Source organism: Porites lutea, chromosome 12 (assembly GCF_958299795.1).
Source record: "Porites lutea chromosome 12, jaPorLute2.1, whole genome shotgun sequence".
Lineage (NCBI taxonomy): Eukaryota > Metazoa > Cnidaria > Anthozoa > Scleractinia > Poritidae > Porites > Porites lutea.
In genome coordinates this window covers 24,020,318-24,045,970 of record NC_133212.1, presented here as the reverse complement: position 1 = coordinate 24,045,970, position 25,653 = coordinate 24,020,318, and the positions used below count along the sequence as shown (strand labels likewise).

At 37.8% G+C, this 25,653-nt stretch overlaps 2 protein-coding genes across 2 annotated transcripts in view; one reads left to right on the top strand and one right to left on the bottom strand.

Annotated features, from left to right (window-relative positions):
- Positions 1–2,944: 2,944 nt before the first annotated feature.
- Positions 2,945–25,653, bottom strand: part of LOC140921383 (uncharacterized) — a 31,525-nt gene continuing 8,816 nt past the window's right edge. The window contains exons 2-15 of the mRNA XM_073371383.1: positions 11,739–12,737; positions 11,008–11,125; positions 10,429–10,574; positions 9,671–9,829; positions 9,118–9,206; positions 8,827–8,991; positions 8,436–8,561; positions 7,751–7,884; positions 6,696–7,400; positions 6,157–6,308; positions 5,760–5,954; positions 4,964–5,087; positions 4,116–4,367; positions 2,945–3,685 (exon numbers count right to left, since the gene is read on the bottom strand). Coding sequence (XP_073227484.1) covers positions 3,578–3,685; positions 4,116–4,367; positions 4,964–5,087; positions 5,760–5,954; positions 6,157–6,308; positions 6,696–7,400; positions 7,751–7,884; positions 8,436–8,561; positions 8,827–8,991; positions 9,118–9,206; positions 9,671–9,829; positions 10,429–10,574; positions 11,008–11,125; positions 11,739–12,640 — 3,375 coding nt within the window. The 5' untranslated portion in view covers positions 12,641–12,737 and the 3' untranslated portion in view covers positions 2,945–3,577. The remainder of the gene's footprint in view (positions 3,686–4,115; positions 4,368–4,963; positions 5,088–5,759; positions 5,955–6,156; positions 6,309–6,695; positions 7,401–7,750; positions 7,885–8,435; positions 8,562–8,826; positions 8,992–9,117; positions 9,207–9,670; positions 9,830–10,428; positions 10,575–11,007; positions 11,126–11,738; positions 12,738–25,653) is intronic.
- LOC140921492 (neuromedin-K receptor-like) lies at positions 17,224–19,318 on the top strand. Its single transcript, XM_073371495.1, has one exon. It carries the CDS (start codon positions 17,993–17,995, stop codon positions 18,941–18,943), a length of 951 nt encoding a protein of 316 aa, XP_073227596.1. The 5' UTR covers positions 17,224–17,992; the 3' UTR covers positions 18,944–19,318.

The window sequence follows — 25,653 nt, the reverse complement described above, 5'->3', positions numbered from 1 at the left end:
CCTTTGGAAAAAATCTCAATTTTTCGACTTTTTGAACTTCTTGTTTTTATAGCCTAGAAAGGCGTTTTTTCATTCTAGAATATCGTAAAACACATTTTCTTGGTCTATATTGCGTGAAAACAAAAAAAGATGGGAAAATGGCCATTTTTTGACCAAAACCATGGGTTAACCCCTTTGGAAAAAGCTCAATTTTTCGACTTTTCAACTATTTGTTTTTATACGCTAGACAGGCGTTTTTTCGTTCTAGAATATCGTAAAAACCATTGTCTTGGCCTATATTGCCTAAAAAAAAAAAAGATTGAAAAATGGCCATTTTTGGACCAAAACCATGGGTTAACCCCTTTGGAAAAATCTCAGTTTTTGGAATATTTGAACTTCATGTTTTTATAGGGTAGAAACGCGTTTTTTCGTTCTAGAATATCGTAAAACACATTTTCTTGGGCTATATTTCTTATAAAAAAAACATGGAAAAATGGCCATTTTTTGACCAAAATCATGGGTTATCCCCTTTGGAAAAATCTCAATTTTTCGACTTTTTGAACTTCTTGTTTTTACAGGCTAAAAAAGCGTTTTTTCGTTCTAGAATATACTAAAACACATTTTCCTGAACTTCTTATTTTTATGGCCTACAAAGGCGTTTTTTCGTTCTAAAATATCGTAAAACACATTTTCTGACCTATATTTCCAAAAAAAAAAGATGGAAAAATGGCCATTTTTTACAAAAACCATGGGTTAACCCCTTTGAAAAAATCTCAGTTTTTAAAGTTTTTAAACTTCTTGTTTTTATAGGCTAGACAGACGTTTTTTCGTTCTAGAATATCGTAAAACAGATTTTCTTGGCCTATATTGCTTAAACAAAAAAGATGGAAAAATGACCATTTTTGGAGCAAAACCATGGGTTAACCCCTTTGGAAAAATCTCAATTTTTCGACTTTTTGAACTTCTTGTTTTCATAGGCTAGAAAGGCGTTTTTTCGTTCTAGAATATCGTAAAAAACATTTTCTTGGCCTATATTCCCTAAAAAAAAAAGATTGAAAAATGGCCATTTTTGGAACAGAACCATGGGTTAACCCCTTTGAAAAAAAAAAAATATTTTATCGACTTTTTTAGCTTGTTGTTTTTATAGGCTAGAAAAGCGTTTTTTCGTTCTAGAATATCGTAAAAAACACTTTCTTGGCCTATATTGCCTGAAAAAAAAAGATTGAAAAATGGCCATTTTTGGACCAGAACCATGGGTTAACCCCTTTGGAAAAATCTCAATTTTTTGGCTTTTTGAATTTTTTGTTTTTATAGGCTAGAAAGGCGTTTTCTAGTTCTAGAGTATCGTAAAACACATTTTCTTGGCGTATATTGCCAAAAAAAAACATGGCAAAATTGCCATTTTTTGACCAAAACCATGGGTTAACCCCTTTGGAAAAATCTCAATTTTTCGACTTTTTGAACTTCTTGTTTTTATAGGATAGACAGGCGTTTTTTCATTCTAGAACATCGTAAAAAACATTTTCTTGGCCTATATTGCCTTCAAAAAAAAAGATTGAAAAATGGCCTTTTTTCGACCAAACCATGGGTTAACCCCTTTGGAAAAATCTCAATTTTTCGACTTTTTGAACTTGTTGTTTTTATAGCCTAGAAAGGCGTTTTTTCGTTCTAGAATATCATAAAACACATGTTCTTGGCCTATATTGCCTAAAAAAAAAAGATTGAAAAATGCCCATTTTTTGACCAAAACCATGGGTTAACCCCTTTGGAAAAATTTCAATTTTTCGACGGTTTGAAGTTCTTGTTTTTATAGGATAGACAGGCGTTTTTTAGTCTAGAATATCGTAAAAAACATTTTCTTGGCGTATATTGCCTAGAAAAAAAAAACATGAAAAAATGGCCATTTTTGGACCAAAACCATGGGTTAACCCCTTTGGAAAAATCTGAATTTTTCGACGTTTTGAACTTCTTGTTTTTATAGGCTAGAAGGGCGTTTTTACGTTCTAGAATATCGTAAAACACATTTTTTTGGCCTATATTGCCTAAAAAAAAAAGATTGGAAAATGGCCATTTTTTGACCAAAACCATGGGTTAACCCCTTTGCAAAAATCTCAATTTTTCGACTTTTTGAACTTCTTGTTTTTATAGCCTACAAAGGCGTTCTTTCGTTTTAGAATATCGTAAAACACATTTTCTTGGCGTATATTGCCTAAAAAAAAAAGTTGGAAAAATGGCCATTTTTGGCCAAAACCATGGGTTAACCCCTTTGGAAAAATCTCAATTTTTCGATTTTATGAACTTGTTGTTTTTATATGCTAGACAGGCGTTTTTTCGTTCTAGAATATCGTAAAACACATTTTCTTGGCCTATATTGCTTAAAAAAAAAAGATGTAAAAATGACCATTTTTGGACCAAAACCATGGGTTAACCCCTTTGGAAAAATCTCAATTTTTTGACTTTTTGAACTTGTTGTTTTTATAGGGTAGAAAGGCGTTTTTTCGGTCTAGAATATCGTAAAACACATTTTCTTGGCCTATATTGCCTAAAAAAAAAGATGGAAAAATGGCCATTTTTTGACCAAAACCATGGGTTAACCCCTTTGGAAAAATCTGAAGTTTTCGATATTTTGAACTTTTAGTTTTTATAGCCTATAAAGGCGTTTTTTCGTTCTAAAATATCTTAAAAAGCATTTTCTTGGCCTATATTGTCTAAAGAAAAAAAAAGATGAAAAAATGGCCATTTTTGGACCAAAACCATGGGTTATCCCGTTTGGAAAAATCGCAATTTTTTGGACTTTTTAAAGTTCTTGTTTTTATAGCCTAGAAAGGCGTTTTTTCGTTTTAGAATATCGTTAAACACATTGTCCTGGCCAGTATTGCCTAGAAATATATTTTATTGATATTCTAGATGGAAAGAAAGGCTTTGTAGAGTATAAAAATCCTTTTTGAAAAACGTAAAAAAAATTGAATTTGAACGGTTTTGGTCAAAAATTCCAAATTTTGCCATTGTTTGTCCAAAAACTAAGCGTACAAATATATTTTAATTGATATTCTAGATGGAAAGAAAGGCTTTGTAGACTATGAAAATGCTTTTTTAAAAAGGTAAAAAAATTGAATTTTTCCAAAGGGGTGGGTCCACGATTTTGGTCAAAAATTAGAAATTTTTAAATTGTTTGGTTTTGAAAAAAGAAATACGTCGAGAAATATATTTTATTCCTTAGATTGTTTTTCGGGAAACAAAGATAGAGATATAGTTTATTGATTGTTTAGATATGAAAGAGCGCTTTCTAGACTATAAATTAAACATGTACTTTTTTAAAAATTCTGTACAAAATATTTTTTAACTTTACAATATAATTATAAATAGATATAACACTATTTCTGTCATAAATATGGCTGCCTGCAACCCTAAACAGAATTAGATTAAACAGATTAAAATAGAACCTAATAAAAAAAATAAGCACTGTCTCTTTTTCTTGGCCATAGTAAGCGTTTTTTCGATCTCTTAATCTCACAACTAGATGGTGTAACTCCACATCTGAGTTCTGGCTTCTGTTTTCTAAAGCGGCACAGCAAAATTGTCTCCTCTTGGATCATAATTAAAATCTCAGTTGCAGCAGCGACGTGGTCCACACGGGTGCGAGTCTTTCAGTTTGCCTTACTCTCTTTGCATTGGTATACAGTAGCGTCTTCAAAAGCATTTGTCCCTGCAAAATATCAACTAGTTAAGAACATGGGCGTCAATGGAAAAGCAAGTCATCTTGTTGTCTCTTCAAAAAGGGGATGATACCACTTCGATCTCCACCCTAATTTGATTTGAAAAGGAAAGCAGTTTTGCATCCGACACTACTCTCTTTTTGCCCAAATCTCCTCCCCCTACACTCCACTCCTTCTCCCTGTACCTATAATCTTTAATGCGTTTATTTACCCGTTGAAGATTAAATCTTTGAGAATGTGCGATGTCGCTATCATACAACCCAGACATAAACACCTTGTCGACTGTTATCGAATCTTGCCATTATTAGGGTTAAATCGAGTACTGGATTTCCGTAGAATATCTGAATACTTTTGAAAAGTTAATTTAAGAAGTACTGCAAGCATTAACCTTTTTCGACTATATATTTTTTTAAATTTTACCTTACTGGTCATATGTATCATGGGATTTTCCTCTTTGTTTGCCATTACTTCCAACAAAACCTCTTTGTATTTAGCAGCACTCAGTGAATTTCGCGCGTCCTCTAAAGGAAAGCTGATCACACTATGATCACAAAACAAAACTTTGACCAGTGGAACGTAGTTATGAGAGAATACGTCATGTACGACCAAAGTGAGGCTGGGCGTGGTTGCGTCTGTGTCGCTTGGCACGTGAATGGTAAAACATCTTTTTTTCTGGAAAATTAAAAAAGCGACATAGTGAAAGTAGCCGAAAAAAGGAGATGAATCAATATCTTATTGCGTCAATAACAAAAGTCTCGAACCTGATTGGTTCTAAGCAGCCGTTAACTGTCCAATTTGACCCGTCCGATTGGCTGCTTGTAATCTGATAGGTCAAATCGATCAGTTGAAGAGCCAATGAAAATTGAGCATCACTATTGCTAGACAATTACGTACTGGGCAAGTTTTCGACCTTCAGACTGACACATTTTATTTTTCATTTTCAAAAATGTATTTAAAATAGTTGAGAACAGTCATAAACCACGTTTTTTCTTTAGAATCTGTAAGCTGAGATTCTCACACTTTATTATTGACAAAATCAATAATTGCTAATTGGACTTCAGGGTAATCAAGCTCGTTTCGCTCGGCCGACTATAAATAACTCGCCTGATTACTCTCTGAATTGCACTCCACCCAGTACTATAACCATACCTTAGTTTTGACAGAAACGTTTATTTCATTAGGCCATTCATGCGTCATTGATCTGAAGACAATTTCTTTCATTACATGTACCCGTTCAACTTAATTTCTCATAACATTTTTGATTTTACCTGAGGATACTGTAGAAATGATACAATGATACAGCGCAGAGCATTTTGTAGTTCTTGGAAGTCTCTCTTTTCTTCAGGTGGTGAACCCTCATCATCTTCTTGTTGAGTGAGGATCATCAAAAGACTTACAAAACAAAGGTAAAAAGGTGGTTATGATTTGAGCTTTTTGTGTAAATACAGTGTTTTGGCAAGGATTCTTGCCTAGGCCCAGAAATAATAGTTAAGGAAAATCTTGTTAGAAAAGAGATTTTAACTAGACTGAAAAGAAATCAATTTTTCATAGTCAACATATTGGATTTTTCAAAGGAATTGGTCCATTAAATTATTCCTTGAAATTTGTCTCTATTTATAAACCTTTTTGAATTAAAAATAATGTCTAAGGAAGTTCAAGATAGAAAAGAAGGTCTTTTAGAGTCAGAGACCACATTGGATCAATTAAAACGGGTATCCCATAGGTTTGGTAAAAAACAGGCCTAGAAATAATGTTTCAAGGGGTTCTAGATAGAGAACTATCTTGTTCTTTTAGAATTAAAAAAGCGGGGTGTGAGTCCTTATTATCTGTTTGGGCGAATACCATCAGAGGACTCAAAAACGAAGCAAAGGTAAGTGGTGATGATGATTGGGCTTCTTCTTTACTCATTTAGTTTTTGGCATGGATTCTTCGATGTGATTTTAGTATGCGTTGGAAAAAGCTAAAGGGCGCTTTACGCGTCTGCATTTCTATTAAACATGAAGACAGTATTGAAATGAAAGTTGCGATGACTTTCGTTTGGACTATGCGTTATGATTGACTTACTTTAAATCTTTCGTTCCATTCCACGTTGAAAGACTAGCAAGGTCAATCGTTTTTGGTCTTTTGATGCAAGCTCGTCCCTGTACACCGAGTTCACTCTTAGGAAAGTGACATCTTAGGCGGTGCTTCTCGGCTAGTAATTGGACTTTGGAAGATTTGTCGTCCACCGGAGAAGAAAAGTACAGCGTCAGTGGTTTTCTAGAAAATAGGCGTACAAGGATTGATGCTACAACCAACTGCTGTTTTGCAGGCACAATTCAAGAAGGACGAATTACATGTATTGAGATAACCAAAAATGCTGTTTCAAAGACACAATTCAGGAAGGACAAAGCACTTCAATATCGATGGATAGGATACTGGTTTAACATAAACGTGCTGTACTTTTTAAGGGGTTTAGTACCTTTTGCTATCAAACGAAATTTCCACAGCAGTAGGCATTTCTATGGGGTGATATTCCACTCTGGGACACCCTGAGAGGCAGACCGTGTTAGCTGTTGTTATAATCTTTATGTCTGCGTTATAACACATGGAATGTTCCTCTAAGGCCAGCAGCTGCAATTAAAAGGAAACGTCAAAGACATTGAGAGCAACATCCGAAATGTCTTGCTAAAGAAAATGCAGTAGTCAGACTGGCGATAAGCAGCCCATATGAAGAAGGGGCTTTTTTCTCAAGCGTGAAAACATCATAGCAAGCAAGAGCAGTGCCCATTTGGAAGATGATGATATACGAAATAGACTTATCCCACTTCCCTGTATGTAGTTACATGTCCAGGTTCAAGGTATGCGTACATTTTTGACAAGCGCCACCCAAAGACGCTTTAAACTTTGCCGAGAAATATCCACCCTTGATACGTTTCTATTTCGGGTAAGGTGTCTGCTTGAAAGTGTAAGAATGATGAGAAAATAAATATCCACCTCATGCTTCTGACTGATATGTACCTGGAGATGGTCAGTCTTTGTAGCTTGGGACATAACTACAGACAGTACATCACTAAGTCCAATATCATCCATTCTTTCCGTCTTTGCTTTCTCACGTCTTTGTCCTTCATCGTTGGCGTATCCTCTATTATGAAGACTGACGTCATTAACAAGCTTATTTTCAAGTACAAAGTCGTCATTTAGTTGGAAAGATGAGGAATCGACTCCCGATTTAAACAAATGCACAGGCTTCTTGTCCAGTGACACCAAACAATCTTCACTACTATGCATATGCCCAGAATTATGAATAACCAGATCTTGGCTACAAAGAATATCTAGCCGGTAACAGCTGTCATAGTTTTGAAGACCTCTTCTGCTTGTGTCACTCATACAACTTACACTGACACAAGAAATATTTCTTGCAAGTCGCGATTTGCGTTTTTGGGGAAGAATTGTTTCTTTAACGTCCCTTTTTCCGCTGTCCGTGTTCAAACCTTTGTTGGTAAAGCAGCATACATTGTTCTCCATGGCTTTGCAACTATGTTTTAATTTCACTGCATTTGAGATGCAAGAAATAGTGGAGCTGATTAAGATCAGAACCGACTCAGGGTCAAGAGTTTCCCAATCGGTCTCAAACACCAAGAGGCTTGCCGTTTCTTTGTCAGGGTCGTAACGCACGTTGTTGTAAAAAAGGTGAACTGGTCTGTGGAATGTTCTTTGCTCCAACTGAAAAAGAAAGAAAAAGAAACACGCTTTAGTCATATGGAATTTATAAGAAAAGACTTTTTCTTGAACAGGTAAGAAAATAACTCATGTTCATCCGGGAATACCACTAACACCAAACCAAAACTCATTTCAAAAGGCTCCCGAACTAACAAAACGTCTTTTCCAGAACCGCCGAACTCCATACACGGAACCACCCAAAAGGGTCTAAAATCTTTAAAAAAAGAGTGTAGTTCCAACAGTCTCCAAAGACCAACCAATGTCCTCTTAACCTCAGTTGTATGAGACAAATTTGTGTTATTTGGGAAGGATGGTGTAAACTGTTCGAATGTCTTCGTACACTTTTTCTTTACCTGAGAAACTGGCCACACGCTGAGAAATCTCGAATCACTGGGATCTTCAAATACGACTGCTTGCATTACAGGTGTATTGCGTGACAGCTCAATGGTAGGAAACCTGACTTGCACTTCCACTTTTAAAACGGTACCTGTTTGTTTCAGAAAAAAAACCCAGTCATTTCTTATAAATCGGACACGGTTAAAAGAGGATACCTTTGTCAAACATGCATTGAATGAACTATTTTCGATCTCGGCGTCAAACGCTACCCCCACCCTAATGTGAATACTTTAGAAAGACATGCATAAAAGCGTATATAGCATCCTCGGAGACCCAGGGGCAGATAGTGGGGGCGAGGGAAAGTCTAAAATAAGGCACGAAGAAAAGTAAAGAACGGCGAGAAGAGCCCCTGGGGACAATGTCTTACCAGACCAGTTCCAAACGGTCGCCGCCTTTCTGGCTTCTGATTGGTGTCAGAAAACTTGTGTCTTCTGGCCGCTCTTTACTTTTCTTCGTACCTTATTTTTCCGCCAGTTTAAACTTTCCCTCGCCCCCACTATCTGCCCCTGGGTCTCCGAGGATGCGTATATAGTGGCATCTAAATTAATTGTAATGATAAAAAGTGCCTTGTTTTGCAGTTCATTTGTAGGCGTTTTGAACAACGTGATCAAACATTCTTTTTCGTGTTTTAGCCATTAATACCTTTTAATAATCCTGACAAGCACTTGAGAGCATTCCATGAGAGACTGCAGAGCTTGGAACAAGCTCGCTTTTTAAAGAGTCTTACTGCTGGCAATGACTCTTCTACATGTGACAAAACATGCTCAGCTTAAAAAGAAAATCGACAAAAAGGATGAAAATTAGTTCAGATAACTTTCGCAGGAGAATGTTGCTATGTCTATTTCGTGGTCTTATCCATAGACCGAGCAGATATAGGTCAGTTAATCCTTTCCTGGCCCGATGCTTTACAATAAAGTTACAGTTTTACCAAAAGTGAACGTTTTTAACTCAAAATAAAGTATATAAAAGCTAGGCGTTACACGGTCCACATAAATGATAGTCACTAACTGTCATGGCAATCCCTTTAACTCACCAGATTCTTTAAGAGTTTCCATTGATTGCAAAAATGCTACGAAAAATGTTAAGGGTGATGAAAGAGTCACACCGCTTAGCTGCAGGCATCGTTCTCTGGGTGAAGGCAGTCTAAAGCAACGAGATGCCATGTTCTTCAGGGCGTCCAGAATGTCTGGGGAACGGTCTAAAAACGAAAATAAACTTTCAACATCAAATAGCAACATATTTCATTTCTCGCAGTAGCTGTAAAAGGAAGTTGTTGTAGCAGGCGGACGAAACTCTCATGGATTGAAGAAAAAAGGGAACTTACCAAGAGAAATGGGTGTTCTTTCTGGCTCAGCTCTTACCCAGACTAACCTATCCACTACTCTTTGCTCCTCCTTAAGGGCAAGGATGTCGCTGAAAGAGATAAAAGGTCCTAAAAGTCTCGCTCTTCTTTTGAAACCAAAAACAATTTACCACCTATGAGGTCATCAGTTGCATGATAAACACTTGGGCCAAAAAACATTTTTCTTTTAATTAGAAGTATGGCCTTGGAATAAACCGATTGATTGGACTGTACTTAGTGCACTGAATGTAAATCAGTTCTCAATCAATTCTCTAATGCTTCCTTCTTAGCTTACCCCGCAAAACATACGTTTCACGATAAACGGTTTACTTTTACAGAGGTTTTCTAAAATCCGAGAGTAAGACTTCCGATGCCAATGTTGTGCATAAATTCGACATCAACCAGAGAGGCGCATGTGTTCAGGTTATAATCCGATTCGGAATGTTGACGTTAAAACGATTCTTGGATACACGGGAAGAATACGTATTTACATTTTCCTACCAAACTATGTTGTTTGACAATTACGAGTACAAACCTCTTTCCAAGGTTTAGGTCTTCAGCCAACTTGACTCCAAGTACTGTGGGATAGAGAGTTTGCGCCATACCAAGACTGTAGTGTAAATACTCTTGAAGACTACACAAACCAGATGCCCGCCATAACATTGTCGACGTCATCAGCTGGGACTGACCTGGCCTTGAAAGGAATGAACACAATTGGCACCGTGAAAATTTGATCATTTTGAAAGTGGCATTCTTTGACTTTACCTCATTTTACGTCGTCATAATGAGTGACATGGGATAAACTATTATTTGTGCTTTCTGGTGTGTACCGTGAATATCCCACTTTTGGCTGCCAGTCACGGTATATGTACTCACCCTGCATGTGCATTGTCTTTTAGAACTGGGAGAAGGAATAGGCCATTACCGAGTTCTAAAAACTCTCACTTTCAAAACGAGACCGAGCGCAAAACTTTTCTTGTGAAAATGAGTTTTATATGCTTGGGAATGACAAATCATTTTCATATCAATAGCTTAGGTCTTCGCCTCGCTTTGAAACAGAGGCATGAGAAAAGTCGGATATGGCCTACTGACCACTCCAGAAATACCATAACATACCATAATGCTCTTTGTTTGTCACCCCAAAATTTTGCATAAGCATTGTCTTCAGTTTCTCTTAGGAGTTAAAATGGCCCCAAGAGAAACTGGAAACAATGTTTACGCAAAATTTTGGGGTGACAAACAAAGAGCATTATGGTATGTTCTGGTATTTTCTGGAGTGGTCAATCGACTTACTCTTTCAGTCTTTTTGCACAACACACAAGAATGTTTAACAAGCCAATGTGGTCGCTGAGGTTACTTGTGTCAATAGCATCAAATAACATATCTTCTGACAATCCGCTATTGCATAAGTCCAAGGCATCTCCGTTCCAAAATGTTACCTAAAAATGGGAGAAAATAATTGTTATATATCATGATTATCATATAAATGGCATACTAAATGTGTGGACCGTGGTCCTGTGCATCGCCACGTGAATTCCTACTTCTACCCCCCTGAGTATGCGTCATTGGTTTGGCAGTCCCGTTTTCCTCATGTATGTGCATCATTATGTTGGGTTCTCTGCGTAATTGTCACTGTCTTGGGTACTCTGTGTGTATCATGTGTTTGGAAACCCTGTGTTTAGGTGTCCTGTGACTATCCGCGTGATTGGTAACCATGCATTCGCCAAAATAGTACAGCCACGTTTTTTTTTACCTCAATGTGTTGATCAAACTTTCTTGGTATCTTTGCTTTGCTGTCTTCTGATTGGTTAAACTCAAATAAACTAAAAGTAACACTGATACGGAGCTTTTGGGAAAATTAAATTTATGCACCTTAATTGAGTGAGTTCCTGCACATTTAGATCGGTCAAAGTTTTGAAAATTCTCAACCAATTTCCTCAGCCTTTCCTTGCATGCTTTAGTAGCACTCTTGCAGTTTCCAAGTAGGTTCCTGACAGTGAAAAAAATAACACGTGATAGTAGAGTATTACTGATCACTTGTTGGGTGCAGGTTGTCTGTTTATAGTAAAATATATTCTGGGGGAGCAGGAGTAACATTAGTCGTATTAAAACATTGTCAAAATGAAATAGCACTGGTTTTATAGCATCGAAAGTTTTGAAAGGTTTTTACGTCGTAGTCTCTGACACTGAATTGTAATGCTCATGCTATGACAGTGAATACTTAAATGTTATTTAATGACAAGTGGATTACAGTTTATCAAAGCTTTAGTTTTACAAATATATCAAACAGAGTGAAGTTAATGACGATAATATCAGGTCGTCGTTGGTTGATACTGGAATTAAAAGGATTAAGCATATACATGCATGTCTAACATGTGAAGGAAATGCGACTTGGAGGGGCATATATCATAAACGGTCATTCTCATTCTGTGACAAAACCACAAAACCAAAATCGTCTGTTTTCTCGAACGTAGCCGGAATTCAACCCAACCTTAGCAATGTTACCAAAGCTAGCGATGCTCAGAAATCATTCTTTCTGAGCTTTAAAACACTCATTGTGTTTACATGTCATTTTCAAAACTAGTAGACAGTGAATTACTGACCCGTCGATAGGAATGTAACCAGAAAACGGACAACTCCCATAATGCACCTTCCATTTGCGCTCAAATGGACGAATAAGGGTGGGATTGACTCTGACTGGATCAGTGTTATGTTGCCATGTGCTGCCACTTAAAAAATATGAGTAGATTTCTTGATATATCGGGCCTGATTTATGAAAACATTTTCGACCAAGCTTTTGCTCGTCAAACGGTGTTAATAGTTGTTTAACAACTGTGTTAGTAAGGGACGTTACCGCACTGATAAAATTAACACAGTCTTCTTCTTCGTCCATATCGTCAGGATCTGATAGGTTAAGCCCAAACAGGATCAATTTCTGTCGCTGTAGAAGAACGTCTTGAAGATTAACATTCATGTCCAACCAATCTGTCCATATATTCAGACTCTGTGTAAACACATCCCTTGAACCAAACTGTAAATAACTTTTCGCGTACGCTCGTGACATAAGACTATCCATGATCTCTTGAAGTCGCTTAAAATGTTCAAATGGAATTATAAGGTTGTACCAAACGTTCCACAAAAAGTCCACATCCCTTTCACAGTCTGGATCGATTGTCAACACAATTTCCAAAATGATAACATTTCGAGCGAGCACCGATGCGTCATGGTCGTTGAGGTGAAAAGACAAGTTCTCTGGAATAGCGTCTTGGCTACGTTGCGATAATTCTGAAACAGTAAACAGAAGATTTCGGACATCTCCTGAGCCAAGTAATAAAAAATTCAAATTGCCGTCCGTTTTTGAAGTCCCGAAGTGCTCTGTTAATTCAATGGCCGGTGTGTTTCCAAATGCGTAAGTGTAATATCCGCAAGGAAACAGAACTTGAGCTTGAGGATTAGATAAGTCCAGTTTTGGGACGCCATACAAATCATTCGAAGCGAGTGGCATGACCAACGATAATACAGCTGCAGAAGTTCATCAAGAGAGAAATAACCCATATAGAGTTGTTTCAGCAGTCATCACCGCGGCTAGCTTCCCGGCCAAGCTATTTAAACAAGTAAAAGCAATTTGCATTTATTACTGTTTGAAGACAAACTCAACACATGCATAAGCTATCAAGCTAAAACAAACTTGACAGACCACTGATTGGGGGCGGCAATATCCCAAAAGAAAGTCGAGAATACTTAATGCTGTAAATTATAAAAATAATATGATAACACTTTGTGCTCTTAAGCTCCCTTTTAAACTGTTAAAGTTAAATTAATTTAAATAAAAAGTTATAATACTTCTTAATATTGGCATCAAGCTATGACACCCTACGAGCTAGGCCAACATATTAAGCAAATGGTGGGAAAGCACGAACCTAACCTCCTGACATTATATTCACCAGAAGTGAGATAAAGAAGTAATTTTCTTTTCAAGGCACACATTAAAAAAAAACGTCGTTAAAATGTTAATACGAGCGACATAAAGAAGCACTCCAAGGTGCGGAAAGCAAACATGAAGAAAAGATACCTAGCAATGCATACATTTGATCAACCCGAAACCTAAACGAAACATAAATTTACACTAACAGTTATCCCATTTATAGCTTTTTTTATCGTATTCCTGCCTTCAACATGAAAATAACATCTCTCAAAATTCAAAAGCTTATACACCTCTTAGTCTCAATGCTACCATCGCAAAGTTATGATTTTTCCTGTCTGAGTCCAGATAAATATACATTGTATTATTCAGAATGGTACTCAAACGCAATAAAGGACAATTTATAAGTCAAACTCAAGCTAGTAAGGTAGTCCAAAGCACCAAACATTTCGCTAAAACATTGCCCCAGTAAACGACTAGTGTAGAACGAATATAGTATCGCCTCTTGTTGTTATAAAGATTAAGCTTAGATGCGGTTTTAGGAATTACAAGCGTTATAACACAACTAAAATAGAACATTACCAAAAAAGTCTACTTTTATCCTTGAGCGCTTCCGCCAGCGACAAAGATCACCTTCGATAAACAAATGAGCCACTGGGATTTTAAAAATATAAAATTAAAATTAAATATTCACATACATTAACAGCTTGACTATGACACACAATTTTTAAAATATAATATTTTTTATACTGCCTCGGGTTGTTAATTCCAGTCCGTTTTTATTCTTTGTTTTTTGTGCAAGATTTTTCCAACTTCAAGTGTAGATTTACGATAGCGATTTTGTTGTAGAAACACTCTTTAGGCGGTTTTACAGTTCAAAGATCCTAGTTATTATACCCATTGTTTTGAACAGGTAGTTATCACTACTTAAATCAGCAACTCTTCTCTGAATCAAATTTATAACCCCTTCCCCCCTCCCGTAGAAAACATCAGCCATGTTCTAATTTTTGATGAATTGTATTTCTTATAAAATAAAGGTATGTCAGTGCAGAACCATCTGAAAAGTCACGGCCGTCCCGACAGTATTCTTCACTTAATTCTATTTTCCGTAAAGGAGACTTCGCTCAAATTCTTTAGGAATAGAATAGCTGCCTGGAAACAGAATAGTTGAGAGGTGACGTCATTATTTGACTAGCTTTGTGAATCCTAATAGCGGAGCTCCCGCGCGAGCGAAGCGCGCGAGGTGGCGGAGCCGCATTGCTAAGATAAATTATTGGTAACCTATGAAAGCAGGAAAATTTGGCTCTGACGTAGCGTACGCCCGCAATACAATACAATACAATACCCGTCCGTACACACAATTCATGTAAGTCGACGTAAGATGTCAGGTTATTTTGGCGGGAAAGCGAATGGCCACTCGCTCCTTGTGACGCAGAGCACAACTAAAGAGTCAATAAAGACGAAAACGGAAAGCGGAAAATGTTTCTGTATCCGTGTTGTCTAAAGTATTAAGCTTAAATTAATTGTCTGATGTCCTCAAATTTGGAGTATAGAGAAAGAAAAAACAGAGAAAAAGAGAAAGTAGGGCGACAGGCCAGCGAAGCTCAACGAGAAAAAGAGCTAGAGCGAGAGAGAAAAAAACAAAGGAGACAGTTTTTGTTGGAGGAACAACATGAAATTTTGTAGCGACGGTGAGAAAATGAGAAATGCTGGCACCTACCAGGGTGAAAATGGGCGACGTAGGACATTTCCTCCATAAAATTTGTAACCATGCAGGAAGCTTCTGGAAGTTTCACGTTGTTTTCGGTATATATTGATCACAGAATGATGAGGGTAGTACAAGCATGTAAAAGCCCAAGAGCATAACATTCAGGCAGACTTATTGATCAGTAATGCACCTTGGCAAGTCGGTGATATTTTTACCTCCATAGAAGATAAAGTATGAGCAGTACTAGAGAGGAGTATTCGAACGTGCTGTGAATAAGCACTGATGCAACAATCAAAACGGAAAGAGAGTGTGAGAACAGGATATCCCTTATATGACACGGCTTTGGAAAAATGCACTGAGAATAAAAAGAAAGTATGCTAGAAAGTTTGCTAAGCGGGATAGCACGAACGAGAACTTGAAACTCGACAGAAAGTACCGAAACCTAGCTACGCGGGAGCTTCGAAAAGCGATTAGAGCGTTGTGATAAAAAACAAAAACAACAACAACAACAACAACAAAAAACGGAAGAACATAAAGATTGAAGATAGCCCAGATACGTTCTACGACACTTTCAAGCCTTTCGTCGGCAATAAAGGCAAGGGATCTACATTTAAAAACTGAGGAAAAATGTCGAAAAGAATCATAACGACGGAAGTGGCAGAAATGCTGGCCAGTTGCCTTTAACTGAGCCAGATGTTGAACTTTTCATGACCTTAACCGACAAAGTTTGGTTCGTCACATGTAAAGTTCGACGGGCGTTTGGCCTAAGCCTAAGATTTTACTTAAGGAAGTTATTCCTGCGGTAAGGTGACAAATAAGAACACTGAGTACGAAGCAAACAACAAGAACAACCCCCCCCCCTCCCAAAAAAAACAACAACACACACACAAGAAAAACAAGAGACATGAATGAGAGTGTCAGTGTACTATGTTATTGTTCGTTTTCATGATAGAGTTATTATCCAAAACCTGATTAATGAAGTCAAAACCATGTGACAGCCTATAGTCTTGTGTAGACTGAGAGCAATAGTCTCCTATTTTTCTTTTCAAAGATTTAACTTACTCCATGCGTAAACTACGCGCTGGCTGGGATGAGAAAAGGACGGATTTTAAGAGAAAAGAGAGACTGTAATCAGTCCAGCTCTTATGTAGAACTGGATGAGTAAAAAATTCGAATCTCTAGCAGAAGAACAGTAAACTGATCCGCTTACGGTAAGAAGACTGGCAAAAAAAAACATATTTCGAGAAAAATTAAGTGGTAAAGTGTATTTGGAAGATATTTCGGTTTGCAACAAGCCCCCATTGAAGGTTTGTGTAGCAAACTAAAATATAGGGAAAATACACTTAACCATTTGATTTTTCTTCTCATGCGGTATATCTTTTTCTCTCGGTTTTCTTGCGGTGAGGATCAGTTAAAAATGTGTTTTAAAATGTTATTTTGCGAGTTATTATTCTCCCGTTTTTTCCTTCCAAAGCAAATGGAAACTCTAAAAATCTTCCTTGTCTTTTCACAAGGCAGGTTTTTGCTTACAATCAACCATCTTTTATTGCCTTTTCATCTCAGACAAAATTAGAAGAAAACAATATAGACCGGTAATAATTAAAGTATTGACCCGTCAACATGGTGTCAGTTTCATTTGCGGAGAATCAAAGTAGTGTTTAAGACATCGCGGTCACGCAATAATAATGGATGGTAAAAAACATTTTCACTCCGAGTTTTTGATGTTTGGTTGGCATAAGGACTGCCAAAGGCCGGGAACATTTGAAAATAACCGAGGGCAATGACACAGCTTTGCACGAACCAGTGCAATGTATCAGCTGTTCGGGTCCAAGAAATATGTCTGCCGCATGACATGCAGATATCCTGCGCGCTGTATCAATTCTTTCATATTTATTCAAGTTTATTACATAAAAACAGCAGATATCATTTCCTTCCAGACTCTCGTCGTGCGATAAATTCAGATTGCGAAAACTTTTAAGGACCTTTAAGCCACATAGACGCCACATTAAAAGAGGATTTCCCCTCCTGCCCGAACACACAGATCTTTCAATGGCTGTAATGGCTGTTGGTTCTTTTCAATAGTTTGAGGTTATCGCTATTTGAATCTTAGCATGATATCTACCTATAAAAACGTGGAGAGGATCGAGTTTCGATAACTTTATTCATTTCGTCTGTCAAGGAACCTATTTGATACTCACGAGACTCGACAAACCGTACAAACCATAGGATTGTCGCTCGGCTGTAAATGAAAAAACGAAGGCTTTCCTCGTACACAAATCTTTGATAAACTGACGGGATTTGTCAGTTTTGAAAGAAAAATAAAAAGAGGTCAATACAGATCGCTATTTTGGGCTTGGAAAATAAGGATTGCGTGATGCGGGATAATTGGGGGAATTTCCGGTGTGATTTTGTTATCAGCGGTAGTTTATCAGCAGGCATTTTGGAGCCAGTGAGTCTTGCCGATATCTCGGAAGCGTGTGATGAAGAAAAAGCTTTCTAGATTTAGTAAAAATACAAATTAAACGCAAGCGATATTTCATTGGGTGTACAGGAGCAAGAAGCACGAGTCTGCCATGTTTAGATGATCGTTTCTTTTTTACGACAAGGCAAAAATACTTCGAGAACGGCCTGCGAAAATAATTAAGCAGTGATTTGTAATTAATTAGCAACAGGGAGAATCAAAATACTGCCATTGAGACAATCCAAGAATAGAATTAGAAGACAAAGGAAAACAGGAATCGGATTTCACGCATAGTGTTGTGTGTTAGGTAAACATTGCTGGCAATCTTCACACTCTGTCATAACCGGTAATTAATGGCAAACGACACAGTTTAATCCACGGCAGAAAAACGATCACTGCTTTGAAAGACGTGCTTGGGCGAATTGGTCGCATTGTAAGAGATCTATTCAGGAATGCAGCCTCAAAACTACGAGAGAGCTTTAGTAGCGATTTCCGCTTGGTTGTAGACTGCCAGGAGCGATCTGATAACAGTTGTTCTTGAAGGCTCATGTAATTAGCTGTGAGTTGTTACTGCTTGGATATTTTAACTCATGCGATTGTTGGTGATAACCAAGCATTCTTCGCTGGATTTATAAATTGACATTAAGATAGCAAAGCGCATTTGTTGTTTTCATGTTGAAGTTGTTCTTACGTGCAAAAGGGGACAGATTCAACTGGACTTAACAGTGTTTGTCAACATCGTGTAAAGCGTCGACGACGTTAAAAAATGGCGGACAAATTTGATACAGCAGCCCCCTTACTCAATGATTCATTGCCATATGAGGAGCAAGAGAGTATTCCAGCTCATGCGATTTTTCAACTTATCATGTTTACGGTCATCTTTATGGTTGGTTTCTTCGGTAATTGCATCGTAATTTACGGTGTCCTCCAGCAGGGATCTGCAAAGACCACCAGCAGTATTTTCATAGCGAATCTTGCGCTTAGTGACCTAGCTGTTCTTGTGCTTAGTTTGCCAATAGGACTCTTACAAGAGCTGGCTTCGTGGCCGTTCGGTGAGATGGCGTGCAAAATCTTTTATCCTCTCGGAGACGTTTTTTTGACCGTCTCCATTATGACGTTGACGGCGATCGCATTGGACCGTTACCGTGCAATTGTTACGCCGTTCAAGGAACGATTCACAAAAACGCAGGCGAAAATCTGCGTTAGTGTGATATGGGGTCTTTGTTACTTAATAGTTGGGATACCGACATGTTTTATTCTTAAATTGGTACCGCAGACAAATGGAGTGATTGTGTGTTTTCCCTATTGGAAAGATGACATGTTGCGGCAACTACACAAGATCTTCATAGCATCTCTAGCGACACTGCCATTGTTTCTAATTAGTTACTGTTATTTCCGAGTCTTTATGTCTCTATGGAAGGCACGAATAATACATCGTGATTCCGCGAAGAACTCCCTGACAACGATTCGCCTGGAACAGAAGCGCAAACTTGTAAAAATGTTGATTATTATCGTTGTCGCCTTCAGTGTGTGTCTGTTGCCCTACGTAACATTTGCCTTAGTTTTGGAATTCAACGGAATGGAACGGACCTCCACGGTAAATGTTATTTTGGTCGCGGTTCTATCTTTGCTCTACGCAAATAGTGCCATCAACCCGTTAATTTTGTGTACTATGAGCAAAGATTACAGAAAAGGTTTAAGGCCGTGTGGTTGTTAGAGCACTGGCAAACAGACGCACACCATAGTATTATCATGGATGAACATGGTAAAAAAAACCTCGCGGAAATTTTATTTCGCGCATCGCCCGTTGCCCTAACTTCTTCAGTCCTCGCGTTACGGAGTGAAGTCCTGTAGTTTTATGAGCACCGTGAAATAGCCACACGCTTCACAAATCAAACCACTCTTCATGCCTTTATGTCAGTCAGTCTTGAATTATTGACAGTATTGACAGTGAAAATCAATGAGTACAATGTCTCATATGTTTATTAAATATTCCAAGATGTAGATTTGTCGCTCGAGGTTTTGCAGTTGATGTACCTGTTAAATGATCACTGAATGTTATTGTTTCGAATAAAGTCAAAAGGATGGGCAACATGTCTTTGCAATGTGCTTCCAAACTGTTGATAGATGTCGCCTTCAATCATGCCTAAAATTTTGTTGAAAAAGTAATTGTTTAACCAGCTTAATGAAAGCCAGAAAGAGAAATTTGAAATGTCAACTGTAGCTCCCCGTCGATTTTAACAGGTGCCTTCAAGATTCTGGGTTACTATTACTTTTTAACAACGGTTAAAGAATACGCAGGGGTATATTGCTAAGCGCTAAATGACACTGAATTCCACAGATTAGGGTTAGGAAACTGAGTGAATCACGTTCCGTTAAGGTCATCATACAAGGCGAAAATCATTTGCGGCGTTGTACAGAACTCTGGACTTTTAACACACAGGGCTTTTAACCTCTTGCTTAACTTGAGGGAGTTGACTTAACATTACTGTCGGTCTTTTTTCTTTTTTTATCAGAGGAAAATTCCAGCACTACAGTGACAGGAGAGCGAAACACATATCTTCTTTAAACAAATGAGTTGACAAGATTATAATTCGCAATTTAGAGTTCCTTTTTTATTTCCATTTTTGGCCAGTTCTCAGTTCACTTCATCAACAAAACCATGACAAAACCAAATGGAAAACAAGGAGATAGAATTTGTTTTTCATGTTTACCATCGAAACACCTTGAAGCGTTGTAGTTTGTTGTAGTTACAGATGCGGCGACCTGGGTTTGATTTCTTGGAAAAGCTTGTTTAAGACAGAGAAGACTGAGAGCAAGGAAGAGAACCAACAACAAACTTAGCCAATAAAAATCGTCTTCTGTGATAAAGCAGAGATCAGGCCCCACACACTATACATTACCAACCTTACTCCTTCCTCAGTAAAAAGTTAAAGTAGCATCTTAAAGATCCACGAAGCAATGCCTCGCACTAATGAAGTCAGTTTTATTTACTGATCTAGCGTTTCAACACTAAATTGCAATAAATCTCTGGCTATTAGATCCCTCAACCGCTTTGCCTCTTTCTGAGGTCTTTCCTTTTAACGAGCTTTGTCCAAGCACCAGGTTGTAAGTCAACTTAAATCGTACTAGAGCCGGGACTCTCCCCAAAGTACGCGATAGAGACTGTTTCATTACATTCAGCAATGAAATGGCCCTGATATGGTAATCATTAAATCAATGATTGTTCTCCTGTTCTCTGAAATAGGGCTGATAACTTTTGTCTATTTCATTGTCAACAAGTGTCGGCCAGGTTCAAAAACTTGTTCAAAACTTTTCCTTTTCTTTTGGTTAAATTTACCTCTGTAGATTAGTATGGATAAAATGATCTTTCGTACAGTATACGAGAATTTTGCAAACAGAAAAGTATCTAGAGACCCTCTAACCCCCCCCCCCACCCCCCTCGCGACAATTCCCACTGAGTGAGTTCATCACTCTAGCATCCAGCAGTTTAATAAGCCCTACCCTTCATTGGCCTTCATGCAAATTTCAAGTTCTTTCACAAACTGCGTTTGATAGATAGTGAACTGGCTACCTGTTACACTGCTACCATGAAAAATTACTGCCGATAAATTTGAAGGGATAGAAAATAGAACTCTCTCATAGACTCAAAGGTTAGGCGGTCAAAGGATTAACATCATTACTTCGACTGACGAGATATTTTAATCTAATCGGAAAGCAGTGCGGGTCGTATCTATATGCTTAATACTGCTTTCCGCCGGCAATTCACCAACGCTTATCGCACATTCGTTTATCTTGGGAAGTGGATATTAAAACTCGCGCGGAAATTCCAGTCCCGAGTTATTTGTGCTACCTATTGACTCTTCCTTGATTGTTGTCATTTATAGAAAACCACTAGGGCGTCGACGTTTAACCCCAATCGGATGTGAAGATGAGAGAGACCAAGAATGCATAATTGCAAATAAAACCTATTATCTAAGTCATAGACCTATTCGGCTAACTCAATGTTGTACCGAATTCAAACCCCTTTGGAAATAAAACGTTTTGATTCAGGAATTTCCATATCACTTAAATGTGAATGCGACACTATAAAAATACAAATACACAAAGACTCTTAACCCGGGAGATTTGAATTGGGTTATTGTTTTATCACTGACCATTATTACAAATCAGTCAAAGAATTACGGCCTAGTGTGAATGTATCTAACCATCGCCTACGGCCGTCTTTCTGGTTCTAAAATCTGTTAAATTCAACGAGAAGGTTTGTATATCGTGAGAATTTAGCCTAAAACTGGTATCGTATTTTAAGCGCTTTACGAGATTAAAAATTAACGAATTGTTTCACTATCTTTTCATCGGAAATCAACTTGTTTTTCGGTTTTTAAAGCCGTTTAACAACCTAGCCAGAGTGTTCCAAAGCCAGTAAAGAATGATGCTCTGTAACAAAGACATCCAATCAAACGGTTCCTATTGCGGGCAAAAGAATGTTTTTGTTGTCGTTGTTGTTCAGTTGTTGTTGCTTTTAGCCAGCGAGCTATGGGTGGGGGGAATCCACAGGAAAGGGATGTGCTTCACTTGTGAGGTGTTTAGCCGATGGTCGTGTGTCAAGAAATATATACAAGGAAAACAACACGCCGTCATACTGTGTTGAAAAACATTAACTTCATGCATCTTTCGTAAACACTTTCAATCACTAAAGCAGGTTGGGTGGTTTCGGGAATTGGTTATCTGTTTTTATAGGAGTCAAACTTGAAAGCCTAAGGCATGCCCGGATTGATCTCTTTTGGGGGTTTAATTCCAATTTTCCGACACGTGACTATCACTTTGCCCTCTTAGGCAGGAATCATCTCCCATTTCCAACTAATCTGGTCACTATCTATGAAAATTGAATGCTACTGATCGTAAGGTATTTTTACCTAAAATTTCATTAAAGCACATCTCGTAAATGTTAAAATGAGTTCTTGAATTAACGCAAGATGATAAACTGAATATTATTGTTACAAGTACTGTAATATGAAAGCTTTTCGTAGACATCGTTCGATAAAGGCGGAAATGAATATAATAATAGCATAGAATAACTTAAATCATATGGAGAATTGGAGTCTTTTATTAATATTGTGATTAGAGAACAATTTAGGTCTTTCACTTGGGTGTCCACGATCTCTGCTATAAATATGGTAGATTTATTTCTAAATCAGCACAGTGCGACGACAAATTTCCATTGTAAAGGAAAGGAGAGGCCGTAGAGATGCTATCAAAAACCGGAATCAAGCTGATTTCAGTTCATGCCACGCTCAGTGACTGACAGCACGTTTTTAAACAATACGGGCTTGTTTTTAAGGTCGTTTTACCTTTCACTTGTTGCTGAATAAGGTCAGTCCCACTTTTGGAAATGCCAGACACGCGACAGAAAGGATACTTTTGTGTCATTTATGAACTTAGACGTCTCCAAAATACATTTAACTCCGCCTTCACTTATAGACTGATTTACTGAGGTAGTTCTTCTCTTTACAGAACGAAAGAAACAGTATCAGCAACAGTTATAAACGTCTGAAAATCGTTCATAATGTTTCTTATTTAACAGCACCCTTTATTCATTGTAATTCAGTAGGACCTCCAGAAGCATGTCAAATCTCGTCTCTAAATAAAATTTCCTCCCTAAGATCTCGCTGTTAGAAGTCAAGTCAGTGCGGCAAACCTGCTGCAAATAAAGACAAACAGCCACTGAGCTGCACCTTACTTGATAAAAAGGATAATGACACCAACACGCTGGAGAAAATAGGTTAACCACGCTGAAATAGATTAACTGCCAATGGTCGTCCAAAACCCACACTTCAACACTTTCATTTTTTTAAGGGTTAAAGTTTAAAATGAGAAATGATATGATGCAAAACTACACGTTCAGCGGTAGCTTTTATTTGAACGGACACGATCATGATAATTCGGAGACAATCTTTTATATTGGCACCAACGATAACCAGTTTGTACCACTTGTTCTAGTCAAAGATGTGCGCCTGAGGTTAGATCAATTGTTAAAAACTACAAGAAAATCGTGTGGTTAATGTAAAAAGGCTCCGAGAGCGAATTCGACTTGCTCCTCAGCCGAAGTAGCCTGAGTATCAGGCCTTCCTTAGGGGACAGGGGAGAGGAGAATAAAGAGGGCAGAGGGGAGAGGGGAGAGGGGGATCAACAAAGGACAGAAGGTCATTTTTCTCCTTTCGCTGGTCAGGTAAGAAGGTAACATATAGGTAGGAATTGAAAATTTATGACACACACCCAAAAACGGAAAACTCAAGGGAAACGAAACGAACAAGAAAACGTAAAGAAATCATTCACAGGGCTATCGCTAACTTTTCAGGTTGCAGGGTAAATGCGATTAGTAGGAGGGGGATTGTACAGCCAGGAAGTTCTTCTGGCTCTATTTTCCTTTTGTTTTCTATGAAAGTAGCCGGGGAAAATCCCCGGCCCCCGGCTCTTTGTGACAGCCCTACAGAAATGAAAAAGAAAACGTAAAGAAATGAAAACAAATGTAGCGTCATAATAGCGCGACACAAAAGAACATAAGATCTCCGATTTAGTTGAAATGTACACAATTCATTCTGTTTAAATAAAAAACAAAAGATAAACAACTTATTTAAAGGTTCTTTGCATTGCTGGTTCAGTTCTTTTACGACTATTACAAATTCACAAGTCTGTGGACAGTTCATTTGAGACGATTGTATCTCGGGCACAAAGACATTATAAACTGTCTAGCTATTTCAAAAAAGTTTCTACTTGTGGGGTTAATTGAGGCGTCTAAACAAACTATGAGTGTTAGATGACACTTAAAAAAAGTTTAGCCTTCCTGTTTTGTAAGAGAACATGATGCCGTAAAATCTTTCCGGGAGAGTATCATGGTGATATGACAGAGAATGTTTGCTTTGGCGACGTTTTGGAGAGGGTGTCGATTAGGCGGGCAGTTTTCCGACAAGTTATCATTCTCATTAGCTTTGGATTTATCAGTATCGTTTGTTGTTAAACTCGCCCATGTTTTATCTATTGTTTAGTATTTCCAGAAAGAAAAGCTGTTTCATTTCACCTTATCAATAATTGTTTTCCTTAATGTTATAGAGTCAATTTAAGCATTCAGATTTATTGACAAAACACAATTTTAGACTTAAGTCTCGAAGACAGCAAGAACGGAATTTTGAGCTAATGGCGGTGGTTCGAGAATCAGCACCCCTCAGTTCCCTGGCGTCACACAGTTGGCCAGTTTTTGACCCAATGTTATATTGGGATATTGCAAGCGCTAACTCTACATTTATGTTTCAATGACACTGTTAGCCAACAGTTTTTTTAGGGTTAGAAAACATAGTTGGGAGTTGCTACGTTGTATTCAAAACGCTCGAAAATATTGAGAGGCGAATTAACAAAATCTTTGCCACTGGACAAAGACAGATATTGATATCCAATTCAGTCACCAAGAAGTGGAATGCTGAACGTTCCCAAACTTTTAGCTAACGATGTTTTGGCTTGTGCCCTTACATGGCTTTGTAAAAAGGAAGAAACGATATCTCCTGCCGCAGTGTGACTTATGTCTGTAAAGACTGTAAATGAATTGTGTGGCCATTAGACTGGAGATCTTCTTGGCACTTTTTTCTTTTTTTAAGGGAGCTTTTGTTGGTACGCCAACTTATGAAGATTAAGTATTTAACCCAAGAGCGTCTGAAAAGAAAACATCTCCAGTTTGCCCTTGAAAAAATACTGTCAATAGAATAGTCAATAGGGCGTCAGTCAAGGTCTGCGTCTCATAGAAATGTCCTGAGTCCTAACAAAGACGACAAAATAAACGTAAGAAATGCACGTATATAGAACGTCACGTTCAAACTCAATAATAATTTTTGGCAACTTTGCCGAAGTTTCTTTAGGCCAAGAATTTAAAGTAATCTGAAGAGGAGTTTCATGTACTTATCCCGGATCAGCTGAACATATTTTGCATAGAATAACATTCTTACCCTACTATAAACGCACGGAAGCGGACCTTTACACGTTCAATCGAAAGCGAAAATAACAACTCTTAGACTTACTGGTTTGGTCCCGTTTCAGTGTCAGTTCTCTCAAACCGTGAAAACAAGATTCAAATTTTTGTTTTTGTAGCTCATGTATATTGTTGTTATAATCATCGGGAGGAGAAAAATAATTTCACATAATAATCTTAGAGTTCTTTGCCTATCGATGATAGCGTCTGTGGACATGAGCCTTTGAATGTGGGAAATTATTAGAAACGAAACAGATATTTTATATTATTGCTTCTTTCAAGGCCCTCACAGTTTACAAAACCATTGTCACCACTGAGACTGATCATCATTTCTCTCAAGCACCAGTAGTTGGAATAGCTGGGTTGTTGGAGATTCAGGGGCACCCAACGACAATTTTTAGAAAATATCT